At 42.1% G+C, this 15316-nt stretch overlaps 1 protein-coding gene across 2 annotated transcripts in view; it reads left to right on the top strand.

Moving 5' to 3' along the window:
• Nucleotides 1–15316, top strand: part of ASTN1 (astrotactin 1) — a 308529-nt gene that overhangs the window by 224948 nt on the left and 68265 nt on the right. For both annotated transcript variants that reach the window (XM_069478389.1, XM_069478388.1), the window contains exons 13-16: nt 177–371; nt 1819–1946; nt 8344–8448; nt 10255–10443. In XM_069478389.1, coding sequence (XP_069334490.1) covers nt 177–371; nt 1819–1946; nt 8344–8448; nt 10255–10443 — 617 coding nt within the window. The remainder of the gene's footprint in view (nt 1–176; nt 372–1818; nt 1947–8343; nt 8449–10254; nt 10444–15316) is intronic.

Below are 15316 nucleotides of genomic sequence, written 5' to 3'. Positions count from 1 at the left end.
CAGTTTACAGGCTTCAGAAACAAAGTTATAAAGGGGTCAAAATCAAATTGGAATATTCCCAGTCTTTGGTCATCCACCACTCTCTCAAAGGCCTTTCTTCCCAATTTACTGGGTTGACTTGTCTGCACAGTTCACTGATGAAATACCTTCTTATCTTGAGTTCTCCACTGTGCTAGGTGCATTGAGGATTACAAGCTGGGTCTGGATGGACGCTCTTGCCAACTCATCACGGAGACCTGCCCGGAGGGAGGTGACTGTGGGGAAAGCAGGGAGCTTCCCATGAACCAGACCCTCTTTGGGGAGATGTTCTTTGGTTACAACAACCATTCCAAGGAAGTGGCTGCTGGACAGGTGCTGAAAGGAACATTCAGGTGAACTTCATGTGCATAGAACTGATTATTCAGGTCTGTTGGTGTATTTTCTTCTCTGAAGAGCTTTACACTCAGCGTAAAGTTTAGTATCTTGAAGCAAGGTAAATGTGACATGTCTAAAGGGATAGATGATGTTCTCACCCATGGACTTCTCCAAGTCTATATTCCTTCCAGAATGCAAGACCCCGGCTTTTTCTGGGTGAACAGTAAAATGCTAAATGAGGTTTTACTTTGCCCAGGGAGGGACGGCAAGATTTTGCATGGAAGCTACACCAAAATGCTCAAGTTCCATTTCCCTCTGAATGGAAGAATCAAGATGTGAGTCAGTCTAGATAGCAGTCCTCAGAGTGAGATCTAAGGATCTCTAAAGGTCTTTGAAACTCTTTTAGGGCATATTCAAGGCCCTACATTTTCCAGCTACAGAAAAGCTGGACTTTTCTTACATACATCAATCCAAACAATATAGTTCAATACATTGAATTCAGAAGTGAGAATTCAGCTGTCTTCAAGTCAGACATTTTAAAAAGTTGCAAAAACATGTAAAGTAATGTCACTCCTCTTATTTGTCATAAAATATGTTAATATTGACTGCATTTATTATTGTTAATTTAAAATGAATTAACACATTTTTTAAATTTTTGTTTTAATTTCTAATATGATAAATGTTGATAGATATAATTGGGATCTTATTATACAAATGTGATAAAGCTACTTGGGGCCTTCAATTATTTTTAAGAGTGTAAAGGGGTCCTAAGAACAAAATGTTTCAAACCATTGATTTAGAATATTTCTACGTGATTCTCTATTTGACACCTGTCCCTGTTTTACCTTAGACTATTTGAGTACGTCTTTTTCACAACCCATTGGAAAATATTTCCAGGAGATGATGATGATGATGATGAAGATGATGATATCAGTGTTATGATATGGACCAGCAGTTGGTAGCAACCTGGGCCTAGACTTTTACAAGCAAACTAATTGTAAATTTCTAAGACAGTTCTTGGAGTCAGTTGCTTTTTCCATTGCAAACAGGACACTTTACTAATATTTTGCTTTTTAGCCTAGATTTTATTTGCCAAAGGCAAGAAGTTAAGTGTTGCAACTAATCTTGTGGTGGCTGTAGCCTTCACCATAGTCTAGAAATGAGACTGAGTGTGTCCAGATCTTGTCGAGAGAGGGCCAGAGAGAAGGAACTGGAGGAAGGGAAGAGTATTCACTACCCTTGCAGTAAACCTTTTCAGCTGGTTTGTTTCTCATGTGCCCCAGCCCTCACCTGACCTCCCACACTCATGTGTCTTACTTTTGACATGTATACCAAATGGGGCTCAGAGTAAGGGAAACTTTGGTCCAGAAAGAATTTTTACACTGTGGGGTGAAATATAGATTTGCACATCAAGACATGGGGTTCACCTGAACACTTGGAAATGAAGGTCTGCCCCATTTCTAGGCAAAACAACTTTGCTCGCGGTGTAGACCAACAACTGCCAGATGGTCTCGTGGTGGCCACCGTTCCCCTGGAGAACCAGTGCCTGGAGGAGATCTCGGAGCCCACCCCCGACCCTGACTTCCTGACTGGTGAGTGCACCTTCTTGCCCTTATTGAACCAGCAAAAACCACAGCTCCCTGTGGTTTCATAAGATCGAGACTCTTGACCTCGCTTATTTTGGTTTCAAAGCCAATGATTTCCTTGATACACAATAAAAGCTCAGTCATAACACTGAACCCTGACACTGAAATTGCCAATATTATTGTATAATCACCTGCAAAATGGTAGTAATAATATCTATCTTTCTTTGTTGATTTCACAGGGGCGCTTTGAAAACAAATAACACAATAGATGTTCAGAGTTCTTGATGGGATTAGAGGAAGTGACCACGTCACAGAGGCAGAGAGAGAAGCTAGCTTGCTACTATCACCTAAATCCATCATAGCTGTTGTTGGGTTTCCCTGCAAATACTTGTGGAGCAGTGTGAGGGAATTGAAAATGAGAGAGTTTTGTTGTCACACCGTCCTGGGTTTGACTCTCTGCTACTTTCTAGCTGTGTGGCATTAGACAGTATAGTCTCTCTGGGTTTCATGGGGCCCCATTGTAAGTTGGGGATAATGACGCCTGGCCTCCATGCTGCTGGGAGCCCAGCGGCCTTCTTCCTCTGGGCTCATGGAACAAGGGTGTATTTGATTGGAAGAGACAGGGACCTCAGAGTGTGCTTATTTGTGCCCCTGAAGACCCCCAGTTAATGCTTCCTGGGCCAAAGAAGAGACTTCAAGGTGTCCCATGGACTAATGGGAGGCAATAATTGAGATCTGCATCACTTGCTAGATGACTAGACATGAGTTCAGTTCCCTTGTTTGCTTTCTTTATTTCTCCATTACCCCTCTTCCCATTCATTCTGTGTCTCCCTTATGCCATACCTTCCTCCTTTTTTTCCTGTCTTTTCCAAAGAATGGATTAAGCTAAGGGTAGGCCTCTTCCAGATTCAAGTTATGTCAAAAACTTTAGCCTAGACCTGAGTGGAATTAGAAGTGGGTCTGTCCGAGGTAATATGGCATAGTGAGCCTGGCAGCAGGGCTCAATTCCTCATTGGATGTGTGATCCGGAAAAGTTACTTAACTTCTCTGTGCCTCAGTTTCTTTTGCCTGTAAAATTGGTATTATAATACTGTCTTCCTCCTAGGATTAATACGAGGAATAAATAAAGTAATATTTGTAAAGTTGTAGAACAGTTCCTGACATAGTGGGATCAATGTTTGTTAAATGAATAAATATTCTGAGAAAGAAAGAAAATTGTATGAAAACTACCAAATAGTATCTTCCCCTTAGTAAAAGAAAGAGCTAGAGAGAAAACAATTAGATATATTCTGGACCAGCAATAAATTTCTTAAAAATAACGCGCACTATCTGGGGATCAGACACGCCTGGAGCTCTGACTTGGGGGGAAAGGCGGTACATGGGCAACGTATGTAACCTGCAATTCTGTATCCCCCATAACAATAAGATGAAATAAAAAAAAATAAAAAAAATAAGTTGTCCTATAAAATACTAAACACACACACACACACACACACACAACTGCAGAAATGAAAATGCAGCCTGAAGCCTCTGGACATTTCTCTGAAGCTTACCTCTCTTGCATTAGGCAATCAGTTTCCCTGTTTCCACATCATTTGCTCAGACGTACTCCCATGTGTGTAAAATGCCTTCGAAAGGACGTGTGAGGTGGCACATACCAATAGGGGAGGTTCCACACCAGTAATAAACTGCTTGGCTCTGTTCAAAAGCCCACCAGGACACCTCTGTCACACTTTGTAACTTATTGTGCAGGGAGGAGATTTGACTTCAATTACCAGGCTGGGAGAATCCCCAGAGAAGTTCCAGATGCTACTTGAAGCTTTTGGGGCGAAGTGGGTAGATGGACCTGAGAAACATCAGAAAAACATGTATTGGGCTCTACATCTTTGAGCATACTAAAGAAACCCAACTTGATCCTCATCCACAACAGATCACGTCTCCTGTGCACATGGACCTCTCTTAACGTGGCTTATAGGAGGTAGAAGAAGGACTAGAAGGATGTCCAGATAGGACACCTTCATTGTTTTGTGGTCCTGAGTTAGTGAAGTTTAATAGTCCTAAAAGTGTAGAGGGAATTCTTCTTGGCTTGGCTACTTTTCTACTTACCCCTTGTTTTTAACCTATTTTGGTTAAGAAGTGGTACCAGTTAGGCCAAGAGCATATATCTTCTCTGACATAAGCAGGGATTGGGCTTGTTTTAAAGCCCAAACTAACTGGAAGAATCAATTAAAGAGCCAGTTGACCAAATTTTTTCCATATTAACTCTAGTTCTGGCAACATTTTAATTGTATCTTTCCTGAGAGTTATACAGTAAATCTTATATCATGTTATACTATGTACTAATATACTATTGCAGGTCATAATCCTCACAAACCTACAAGCTTAGAGGATTTGAGAGCTGAAGTCATCTTCAGAATCTTCTGTGTCAGAATTTCCAAGCATGGTTTTTTGCTTGTTCATTTTTTCAAATGAAAAATCAGGACTCCATTCATAAATGAGTCCTGTCTTCAAATGCTTTTGGAAAGACTCTGTGTAGTATTCTCCTCTCAGCAATCTATAATAACACCTTAACATTAGAAAAGGTTCCAAGAAGCCCTACCATAAAGAAATCTCTTTTACCTTATTTAAGCCAGCAACTCCCAAATCTATTTAACTAGAGAATCATTTTCATATGTAACACCTATTTTCATCATGCAGAATTATTAGTTTGAAGAACACCCTGGAAAATACTGATTTACGTATCTCATCTTGCTGATGGCTTCCCTCTTCATCAAAATAACATTTAAGGACTCTGAGCTCCACAGGCCTTTTGGGAACACCATAAGTTGTGTGGAAATAAACAAAGACCAACCACATGAGAACAGGCAAACACTGTTTATTCAGAGCTTGCTATCACTACCATCACTCTTGCTTTGGCAGGCACTCAAAGGCAGGCAGAGGAGTGGGACAGGCTTTATCGTGAAAAAAGAGGAGGCTTCAAGTGTGTCCATACTGGAGGCTATCGGCCTGAGGCAGCCGTGGAAGTGGCCCTCTGTGTGGTTGTTTAGGGTGCATATTTTCCCTTGTCTGGTTGGACCTGAGTGGGAAGTGGAACAAAAATTAGAGAAGTTGTCAGTTATTAAGCAAGTCCTGGTCTTTGGGGGCCAATTGCTATAGGGGTTATTGTTTGGCTTCTTGGGCTGTTTGATAGAGACAGTGATCTGACTTCCTACAAGTTTGACTTTTAAATAACATATTGGCTTCCTGGGCTGGTTATTGTAGATAATGTGTTGATTTCTTGAGCTGATTGCTGCAGATTGTGAGTCAGAGTTCTGTTTTTATGTGTAGTCTGGCCATTGTCAATTTGTATATGTAGTCTTTTAGTTGAGAAAAAGAAGGGAGTTCAGAGATCAACTAAGGAAATAGAGTAGGCTGCTGGCTGCAGTTGTAGGCCTGTTGGGTGCCATAGTCATTAAATCTATGTGAAGATTTAGAACTCTGGGCTCTTTGGAACTTCAAGTTTATTCAAAGGGAATGGATTCTTGGCTTTAGAACTTTGAGGAAATATATTATATATCCCTCTGACATTTAAAATAAAATAACAAGAGAAAACTAGTTTTCTTTCCCCCCCTCCCTCCCTTCCTTCCTTCTTCTCCTTTCCTGTCTTTGGAGATTGCACATGAAGTCTGTTCAGTCATTCTTTTCTCAATCACAGGTAGGAAAAAAAATAATGTTGTCTCTCAAGAAAACATAGTGAGAGATATTTTGTTTGAAAAAAAGAGTCATTCAGCAGAAATGTGTCCCAAAGTAATATTAAAATAAAATAAAAAAAACTAAGCCTGACTGTATGTCAAGGGCACACTGAGAATTATATGACTCAGCTAGAAAACATATACTTTAAAACATCCCTTTCGTTTTAACTAATGGAAATATTATCTGTAAGTGAGCACATAAAAAGCCTTTCCAAACATTAACAGTTATGTAACTGTTTCCCTGACTATGGTGTAGCATAAATGCGTCCACTAGAGTTGTCATCCAGCAGTTAAGTAATGGCTCATCTTGGGTGGATGTTGGGCACTGTCACCCCCTCCCACGCCCCTCACCCCGCCCCACATTCATGCTCATTCTTTTATTTTATCTTCCCTCTGTTGTTCTGGACTAAAGCCTAGGAGGTTGTAGCAAAAACACCAATGAAGAAATGCCAGGTTTACCCAGCTGGGGGCAATGAGAGAAGGGTAAGGAGGAGGAGAATAGCATTATGGAGGCCATGCATGTGCGTGGTGCTTTATCTTTTCTCAAAGTACTTTCATGCCCATAATTGTATTTTGTTCTCACAAGCTACCTGTAAAGTAGATAGGATGGCTACTATTATCCCCATTTTTCAGATGTGAAAATGGAAACAAATGGGTTGCTAGCCCAGATTCACACAGCTGGTGGGAATCACAGGGTTGAAAAGGAAGCAGGAGATCATCTTCACTAAGCCTCTTACTTTACAGATGAAACCAGTTGGAGCCAGGAGATCCCCTAGCCAGGTAGCCAGAGAGGATACTCAGGTTGTGACAACAAAAGGTTGTGGGTATAGACTACTGTTCTGAAACTGCCGACTGCAGCAACACAGCCGGCCTTAGAACTCAGGCCCCTGATTTCTTGCCTGTTTCTTTTTCCACTGGGAAACAATTCAGTTAAAGGGAGCTTTTACTAATAAGTTGAAAAATCTTTATTTAGTGGGCTTGCTATTTTTTTTTAATAAATAGGCTTTTCAAAGCAACAGCAGAGCTGATGAGCTGCCGTAACTAGGGAGTGCATGTTATAGTGAATGGTTCTGCGTATCACACACATTGTATGCTCTCATGAAATGTATCTTTAAGGTATGTGAATTAAGTCTTAAACTTGTGCAGTTAGAATTTCATTTATGTGCTTTTGAAGTTAACATAAAGGTTAAAAGCCAAAGTATGTAGTAGTATGACTGCTGGTTGTCGCAACGCTTAATGCCCTAAAAGAAGAACATTTGAAAGTCAGAGTACTGGAAACCTCTTAGTTTTAGGTAACTTACCTTTGATTGCCTAAGATAAAATTTAAGCAATTGATTCACTACGTACCTTTCCTGACCTTTTTTTCTTTTTGCCTTACCAATAACTATTCCCATATGAGTCACACAGGAATGGAAATTTAGTAATTACTCAGCTAATTTGATCAAGGTTGACAAGCAGCTAATTAATCCTGCCTACTCTTCATCCAGTTTCACTATTAAATTAGTTGATTTAGCCTGAAGGAAGCATGGGTCAAATGGCAGGATAATTCACTATATATGCATTATTGCCATTATATTTGCACACACATGTACATAGTCTCTCTATATAGAGTGTACATATGTAAGTTTACTATATATGCATATGTGTGTATACAAAGGTATACACATACACATATGCAAATGTGTACATGTATATTCCTATAGCTTACACATTTAGCAAACATTAGGCATAGAAATGAAGCTAAAATTGGTTTTCTAAACTTAGCAAGGTGATTTTTTTATTTCCTGTGGCCTAATTATTTTGTTTCTCTAGCATTTTATATTTATAGTAATGACTAGAATTAAAATAGGGTGACATTCTTTCTCTGAGGTGCTCAAGGAAGAACAGCCCATTAATAACCTCTCTAGGGGCTCCAAAGATGTGTTTATTGAGAGTGACCTTGGACAACTAACGTAGTTTCTCAGATCCTCAGTTTTTCCATTGATAAAAGGGGGACCATAAGTGCCTACCACAATGCCTGGCACATAGATGGCACTCAATATGCGTCCAGCCCTGCCCCTTAATGAGTTAGTCACCCTGACACTGTCCCTTCTGGTAAAAGACAAATATGCATTATCAGCCTCAGAGTAGTTAAAACTTAAATACTGAACACAAATCAGTTAAATGAGATAGAAAAATCAATGTTATCAGGTACATGATCTGAGTCAATTGCTGCAACTATTAAAGAGTAAAAATCTGGTGTATTACGGTAAGCCTGGAGTTTAATGTAAATTTGTTATGGAGATATTATGGTAGAATAAATAAGAACTCCAGCCCTGGGCTCTGAAACATCTGGAACCCCATCCTGGCTTACCTGTTTTCTTAGGGGCCTTATATAAGGACCCTCTCTGAGCCTCAGTTTTCTCATTTGTAAAATTCAAATAATAACACCTATCCCACAAGGATCAAATGGCTTAACATTTTCAAAGTGCTCAGCAAAATGCCTGGCACATAGTAAGGGTTCAGTACCTGATAGCTGTTGTTACTATGACTTCAGAAATCCTCTCCGTCAAGGAACAATTTATCATTTTCTTGCAATTACAACCCCTGACATAATCAAGTCAGGTCGTATTTTTCATTTGGGATGCGTGGACCAATCCAACTCACTGAGCCTGCGTCTCCTCTATCCCCAGGGATGGTGAACTTCAGCGAAGTGTCTGGGTACCCTGTGCTGCAGCACTGGAAGGTCCGGTCTGCGATGCACCACCTCAGACTCAACCCAGTTGCCGTCTCTCAGGGTGAGCACCAGGGCGGCCATCCTCCCTCCTCCCCAGGAATTACGTTCCTTTCCAGTGGGACAAGCCTTTGGTCCTACTGTTGAAGATGCAGCCTAAAATGTAGCTGCTCCATGATCTGTTCACTCAGATTCACCCTGAAGCGCAAGTGGCTGAAAGGGGATCCTTTTCTAAGCACAGATTACATTGCAAGTTTTATCTTGGCCTGTAGAAAAGATGGAAGGAGCAAGGCTGGAACCAATGAAGGTATCATTTTTCCTGGGGGTCATCCGGTATGCAGAGAGGAAATGCAAAAGCAGACATTTTACAAACTGACAGAATAAAACATTCCAAATGCAAAGTGTGTAATTTAGAGATTCCATGCAATGAAATAAGGGAAAGAGAGCAAGGAGAGGAGGGAGGGGAAAAGCAGAAAACAGCTTAAGGCCCCTAAAGAGCAAATGAGTGAAATAGAGATTGAGAGACTGAGAAAGAGAGAGGGGGAGGTGGGAAGAGAGATGTCTACATCTATATCTATAGCAATAGGGAGGTGAAGCCTTGTGGCCAACAGGAGAAAGAAAAACACTAAAGGACAAATAGAAGGTTACAAAGAGAAGTAAGACAGACTCACAAAGGGTAAAGCTTTGTGTGTAAAGACAATGCATTAAGGATATAAAACATTTCCATAGGACACAAAAGGATTCAAAGTTTTTTGGCAAGAAGGGTTTGGGATGAGAACTTTACTGAAGGAAGCTCTGCTGGTGAAGAACATCTAGAAAGAACTAAGCTATCCTCCGTTGTAGAAAAATATGGCAGTGGCAACTTTACCTTGTTCGCATACTCAGTTTGCACCTAGCGCGGGTGCTGTGTGTATCAGGGGTTGACAACTGAATGCCTCTGCTGCCACATGCCTTTCAAAGTCACAGAATGGTGTTGCAAGGGATGCGGACCTTGGCACTGGACTCCACCGGTCCCTGGAAGGACACAGGTGTGTAGAAAGGAGAACTGTGTGACACTGGCCAGATCCAGAAGGTATCAGATTTGGAAAATTTATTATCGGCCATCTCTCAAACAAGTTTACAGTCATTCTCTTAAAGAGAGAGAGCAAACCCAGGGAGATTTGGCTCGGGTGATGGGGGGAAGGCAAACATCTTTCTTCCATGTGTCACTTCCCAGTCCCTTTACTTTACTTCTGATGTTCTGAAATAAAATATAAGCAGTGTATTAGTGACTTTTTTTTACCTTTCTTCTTCCATTGTCTTCCCAATGCCCATTTCTGTGCCTGAAGGCAATATTCTGCAATTGCCTTTTTTTGGTCACAGTTAGAATACATTTTATGTTGTGACCTTATACATACACACACTCCCACACACGCACAACAGAAGTTTCATGAAGCAATGCTGCATCTTCCTGTGTGAAATGTTCTCTGCTGGTATTTGTGCTTCTATTTTAGGCTATGCTATTCTTTTTTGTTTTTTCTTTCCCCAAATGCTATTATTTGAACTCACTAAATTGATTTAATGTCATGACCTGTGATTTAAAAAAAGAAGGAAACACCGACTTAAGAGGGGGCAGGAGTAGAGATTTGGCAATGTACTATTTAACTTGCACAAAGTTAACAACACAACCAAGTGGCTTAAAAGTTACTCACTCAGGAACTGAAATGTCTGGTTTAGCTACGTGGAAACATCCACCTAATAGTTCTAGCCAGCTCTCCAACGTCACTTTGGGCCACACAGGCACTTCCCCATTTGGGCTGAATTGCCTGGGAATCCATATACCCAAATTGTGAGTCCTGACTCTTGCTCCTTGGGTGATGTTTCTCCATAGCCTTCAGCAATGCTCTCCACTCGCTGGATGGGGCTACATCTCGTGCAGATTTTGTGGCTTTGCTGGACCAGTTTGGCAACCATTACATCCAGGAAGCTGTCTACGGCTTCGAGGAGTCCTGTTCTATCTGGTACCCAAACAAGCAGGTCCAGCAGCGACTCTGGATGGAATATGAAGACATCAGTAAAGGTGAGTGGCCTGCTCATCAGCAGATTCTACATTCCATGCCAGTACTAGCTGCCCAAGCACAATCCATAAGACCAAACTTAAGGATTCTATAGGGACGTAATTAATTCAGATTTTCCCTCATTTTTCTGTGCTCATCTTAAAGTGTCCAAAGTTTGGTTGCTAAAACTAAATCTCAAAATGAAGGTGTTTGGGGGAATTTTAGATGCAGGATGGGGTCAAAACTGTATGGTCACTGTGTTAATTGTCACAGAGAGAATCCTCTAAAGGTTTTTGCCAGCCACCGTCCACTCTGCTACACAGCGAGGGCAAAGTGTTAGGTTGCTCCTAGGGAGCAGGAGAGTGGGAAGAGCAGGGTTCAGTCACCCCCACTACCTCCCTCCTCCAGCAGCCCCACCCTACATGCCTGGCATCCCTCTGCAGCAGTTTGCACGGAAAACCCCTTCTCACTCCGTCCTGCCCGTGCATAGGCTCACTTTTCCTACTGTTTGTGTTATAAGGAAATCCCCATTGGCCCAAGTGTTTATACAGGTCAGGATAACAGGCTCACAAATAAAAATCCTTGTCTGCTGTCTTGACAGCAAGTTAGTATTCAGTCCAAGTAAGTATAAGAAATTGGAATTTTGACACCACCTCAATTCACCTTCTGGTACAGCAGCAGCACTGGCCAGTATGTTTGTAATCTGATCAACCAAGACTGCGTTAAGAATTGCCATTCATGGGATTTCTTCTGAGCTTGTCCATATGGCATTTGGATGAGGCCAAATTGTGGATATGTGACTTGCTAAATGATGCAATGAAAACTCAAGAAATAAGTCATCTTAAGACTCAGTGACCAAGGAAGGGTCCCTCTGGGACAAGGGACCTCTGCTGTCAGCACAGCTACTGTGGGGGTACATGTGACCCTGTGGCTGAGATGCTTTAGGTTCTCTGAGCTCCATACCAATTCCCGTTTTGCCTTGCTCAAGAGGTAACAGAGCCATGATAGCCTTTCCTCAGGCTGGGCACTTTCTCCTGGAAGAAGCAAGAGATGTGTGTCTGGGCCATAGTTGCTGCAGTCATCCCACCGAGCCCTGGTACTTCTAAACTCAAAGACACAACCACAGGCTTCTGGTATCTCTTCAAACTTAAGGATCTTAACATTGTTCTGATTCCAATTTGCCAAGAGAGCAGTGTAATATAAGCAAATATAGATAATACCAGTTCCAGCTGGCAAAGCTGTCTTATGTGTCTATGCCAGAGCCTGGGGACTGAAGCAGAGGGCTGAATCCTCTTCTATTTCTGTTTGCCAGTGGCTCCAGGATTGCCGGGGTCTGTGATTTGTGGAGATGAGAGTCTGACCTTACTCAGAGCTCCTGGTTTTCTCTCCTTTGCTTCTAGCCCAAGTGCTGCAGTATCCTTAAGGCTCAACACTGAGCCCAAGAGGGAAATATGCCCACACTTTGGCATTATTCCCTGCCCATCTTGATCTCAAGCCTCTCTTGCCACTCACGGGCTTGTTTTGCCACAGCCCAACTGTTGACTTCAGTTCTTTGAAATATGTTTTATATAACTCCTTGCTTATAATATATTTTAAAAGATATTCAAACATTTTATTATGTCAACTTCAATCTTTATCAATTGTCCATGTCTACCACCTAAGCCTTGCCTCTATGTTACAGGGTTTATACGTTTTGTTGTTTAGTCTCGTTCTTGCTTTAAATATTTTTCTCCTCCCTAGCCCTAATTTTCTTTCATTCCAGAACCCTGCATGGGAACATGTTACTGATTAAGAATGATAAGTACACAAGACAAAGGAGGATGTTCTTCTATTCTGCACTCTGAGAGGATCCATACAGAGTGAGACTTTATGCTAGGGTGACAAGTGTGCTGAGAGGGCTGTATCTTCCATGACACACAAGCGGACACTCTTTTTGGATTTGAGACCTTTGATTATATGTTCTTGCCTGCTCTGACTTTAAAACTCTGCTAGTGAAAAGGGTTTCTCTGTTTTTTGCTTCTGTTCCTATGATCACACACCAAAAATTGCTTAGGGATTGAATAGGAAAGAAAAATTTATCAAGGTGAAATGACATGGAAAGAGCACAGGATTTAAGGGTTGGAAATCTAGACTCAGGCAGGTGATAATGCTTTAGTCAGTTACTTATCTGGACCCCATCTGCAATGACCTCTGTGGCCCCCCAGCTGTGATAATTTATGGATCCATATGAATTATGTGTGCATGTTAGTCGTTTAGGTAAAAAGTCTCCTTTCTACAAAATCACAAAATTCTCAAGAGTAAGTTCTATGCTTCGTTCAACTTTAAATTCCCAGATTCTACCACAGTGCTAAGAACATAGTAAGCACTCAACAGTTGTTCATTGTTGCTATTGTCAGTGGTGGTGGTAGTGACGGTAGTAATGGCTCTTCTGATGTGTGGTGACTTCCACTGGGTTTTCTTGTAGACCTGTAACATCCTTTAGTTACAACTGACTGATGAAAATTCAGAGATGGATGTTTTGGGCCAGATCTTCAGAAGGAAGCCATCCATTCAACAGCGACTTGTCATACTTCACCTGTGTGGCTTGGCCTTACCAACGTTGAGGATCGTCTCTCTCTAAATAAGTTTTATGGAAGCCTGTGAAAAATATACTTCCATTTCTAATCCCTACGATGAGCTTATCTTAATTTTTTTTTTTTACAGAGCAATCAACTATCAGAAATGACATTCTCTAATTCTCCCACCTCCCCTGTCCCATGTCTAAACTTACTTCTATTGTCTCCCATCATCTTTGGCCTCAGAAAATGTCGTGAGGCCTCCCCTCTTCATGCTACCTTCTCCTCATGCACAAGGGCTCCCATCCCTCTCTGCTTCCTCTGAGACCTCACTCACTCACTACCCCTCTCCTTGCTGATCTCTGCTATCTCTTCAGCCACTGAATTCTCTCTTCCCAAACCTCGTGTCTTCTAGAAAGTATTCTATTTATAAACATGTGACCCTTTTCCCACTGTTTCTTTTTAATGCATTACCACCAAATTACTTAAAAGAGTAATTTACAGATCTTTTCTCTACTTTCTCAACTCCATTTCACTCTTCAAATTATTGCTTTCCACTCTGAACACGTTGCTGCACAGAAACAGTGCTGGAGAAGGAGGTCAGGGCTTCTTCCTCAGAGGTTCCCTGATGTCCATCCTGGGATCATTCTGTCTGTCTCAGCTGAACAATTTGTCCCTCTCACCCAGGGTCACCTTCTTGAAAATTCTCTCTTCCCTTGTTGCCCCCAATGCTATTCTGTCCAGATTTTCTTCACAAATATCTGGCCTTTATTTCTCATTCATTTTTGACTGTACTCCTCTAAAGAAATTATTTGCACTTCATCTCTTTTGTTCTTAACACATTTTGCTCTTCACACGTCTCTCTTCTTCACTACTGCTGGGTGCTTCCCTTCTGCATCTGCCTCAGCCTACACCTCGAATCCTCTCCGTTTCCCTGGGGTTCAGACCTCAATGGCTCTTGAGTGTGGAGCATCCCCCTGGATAGTCTACGGGACCTCAATGACCAGCAGCTCTGTTCTCTTCCCACGTGCACTCCACTGTGTCGGTGTGCACTCCACTCACGGAGGACGGTGAGGAGTCCTTGAGGCTCCTCCACCCTCCACATTCAACCAGCACAACGTCCTTCTCACCACCTAAATATGTCTTCAACAGGTGTCTCCTCCTCTCCATTCCTTCCAGGGTCTCTTTATAAAAACGATTGAAATAGCTTCCTCATATATCTCCTTTGCTTCAGTTTCCTGCCACTCGACTCCATTCGATAATTCACCATCTGTTATCTTTTTAAAATGCAACTTCACGGCAGCCCTCAGCTTGACGCCCTTCACTAACTCCTTACTGCCTTCTCAGCAGCAGCAGCCAACTTCGCTCCCTGTATTAGTTTCCTATGGCTGCTGTAACAAATTACCACAAACTTGGTGGCTTAAAACAACACATATTTATTCTCTTAGAGTTCTGAAGGACAGAAGTCCAAAATCAGTGTCTCGGGACTGAAGTCAAGGTGTCAGCAGGTCTGGTTCCTTCTGGAGACTTGAGGGGAGAATCTCTGTCCTTGTCCTTTCCACTTCCTAGGAGCACCTATATTCCTTGACTCGTGGCCCCTTCCTTCATCTTCAAAGTACATAGCTCCAATCTCTGAGTCACATGGCCTTCTCTGTGACTCTGACTCCTCTAGTGTCCCTTTTATAAGGACCCTTTTGATTGCATTGGGCCCACCCAGATAGTCCAGGATAATATCCCCATTTTTAAGAACCTTAATTTAATCACATCTGCAAAATCCCCTTTGCCATTCACAGGTTCCAGAGATTAGGACTTGGGGGACCATTAGTCAGCCTGCCACCCCCTCCGAGCTCTCCAGCCATTGTGTCACTGACTACTGCCTGCCCTGTGAACCCTCCACTCTGATGACACAAGGTCACTTGCTGTCAATCCAGAACCTTTTTGTTTGCTTCTGCATAGTACAGGGGCCCAGAGACTCCCTCCCTGCCAAGGCCAAGGTCACAGATGTGCTCTCTAAAGTCTCTACCACTACTCTGTCTCACTCAGAAATTTGCTTTTGGGTCCCTCTCTTGTCCTCGATTAGAAACTTTCTTTTTTTCTTTTTTTCCCTGGTGTCCGTTCTGTTGCCTAATTTCTAGGGGGGCCTTCTTCTCTTCCTTGGCCCATCAGATGAGCAAATTAGTCTTCCTGGCTATGATTTCTGTGTCTTCCTTGCATTTTTGAATTGCCCTCTTCAGCTCTATAAATTGCCATTTACTATTAACTGATACTCTGCCCAGTGTCAGGCCTCAACTTAGGTGCAGGACCAAGGTTCCCCCTGGTTTGGAAGATGGCATTGAGGTTT

Source organism: Eulemur rufifrons, chromosome 8, assembly GCF_041146395.1.
Source record: "Eulemur rufifrons isolate Redbay chromosome 8, OSU_ERuf_1, whole genome shotgun sequence".
NCBI classification, from domain to species: Eukaryota; Metazoa; Chordata; class Mammalia; order Primates; family Lemuridae; genus Eulemur; species Eulemur rufifrons.
This window is presented reverse-complemented; position numbering and strand designations above follow the sequence as displayed.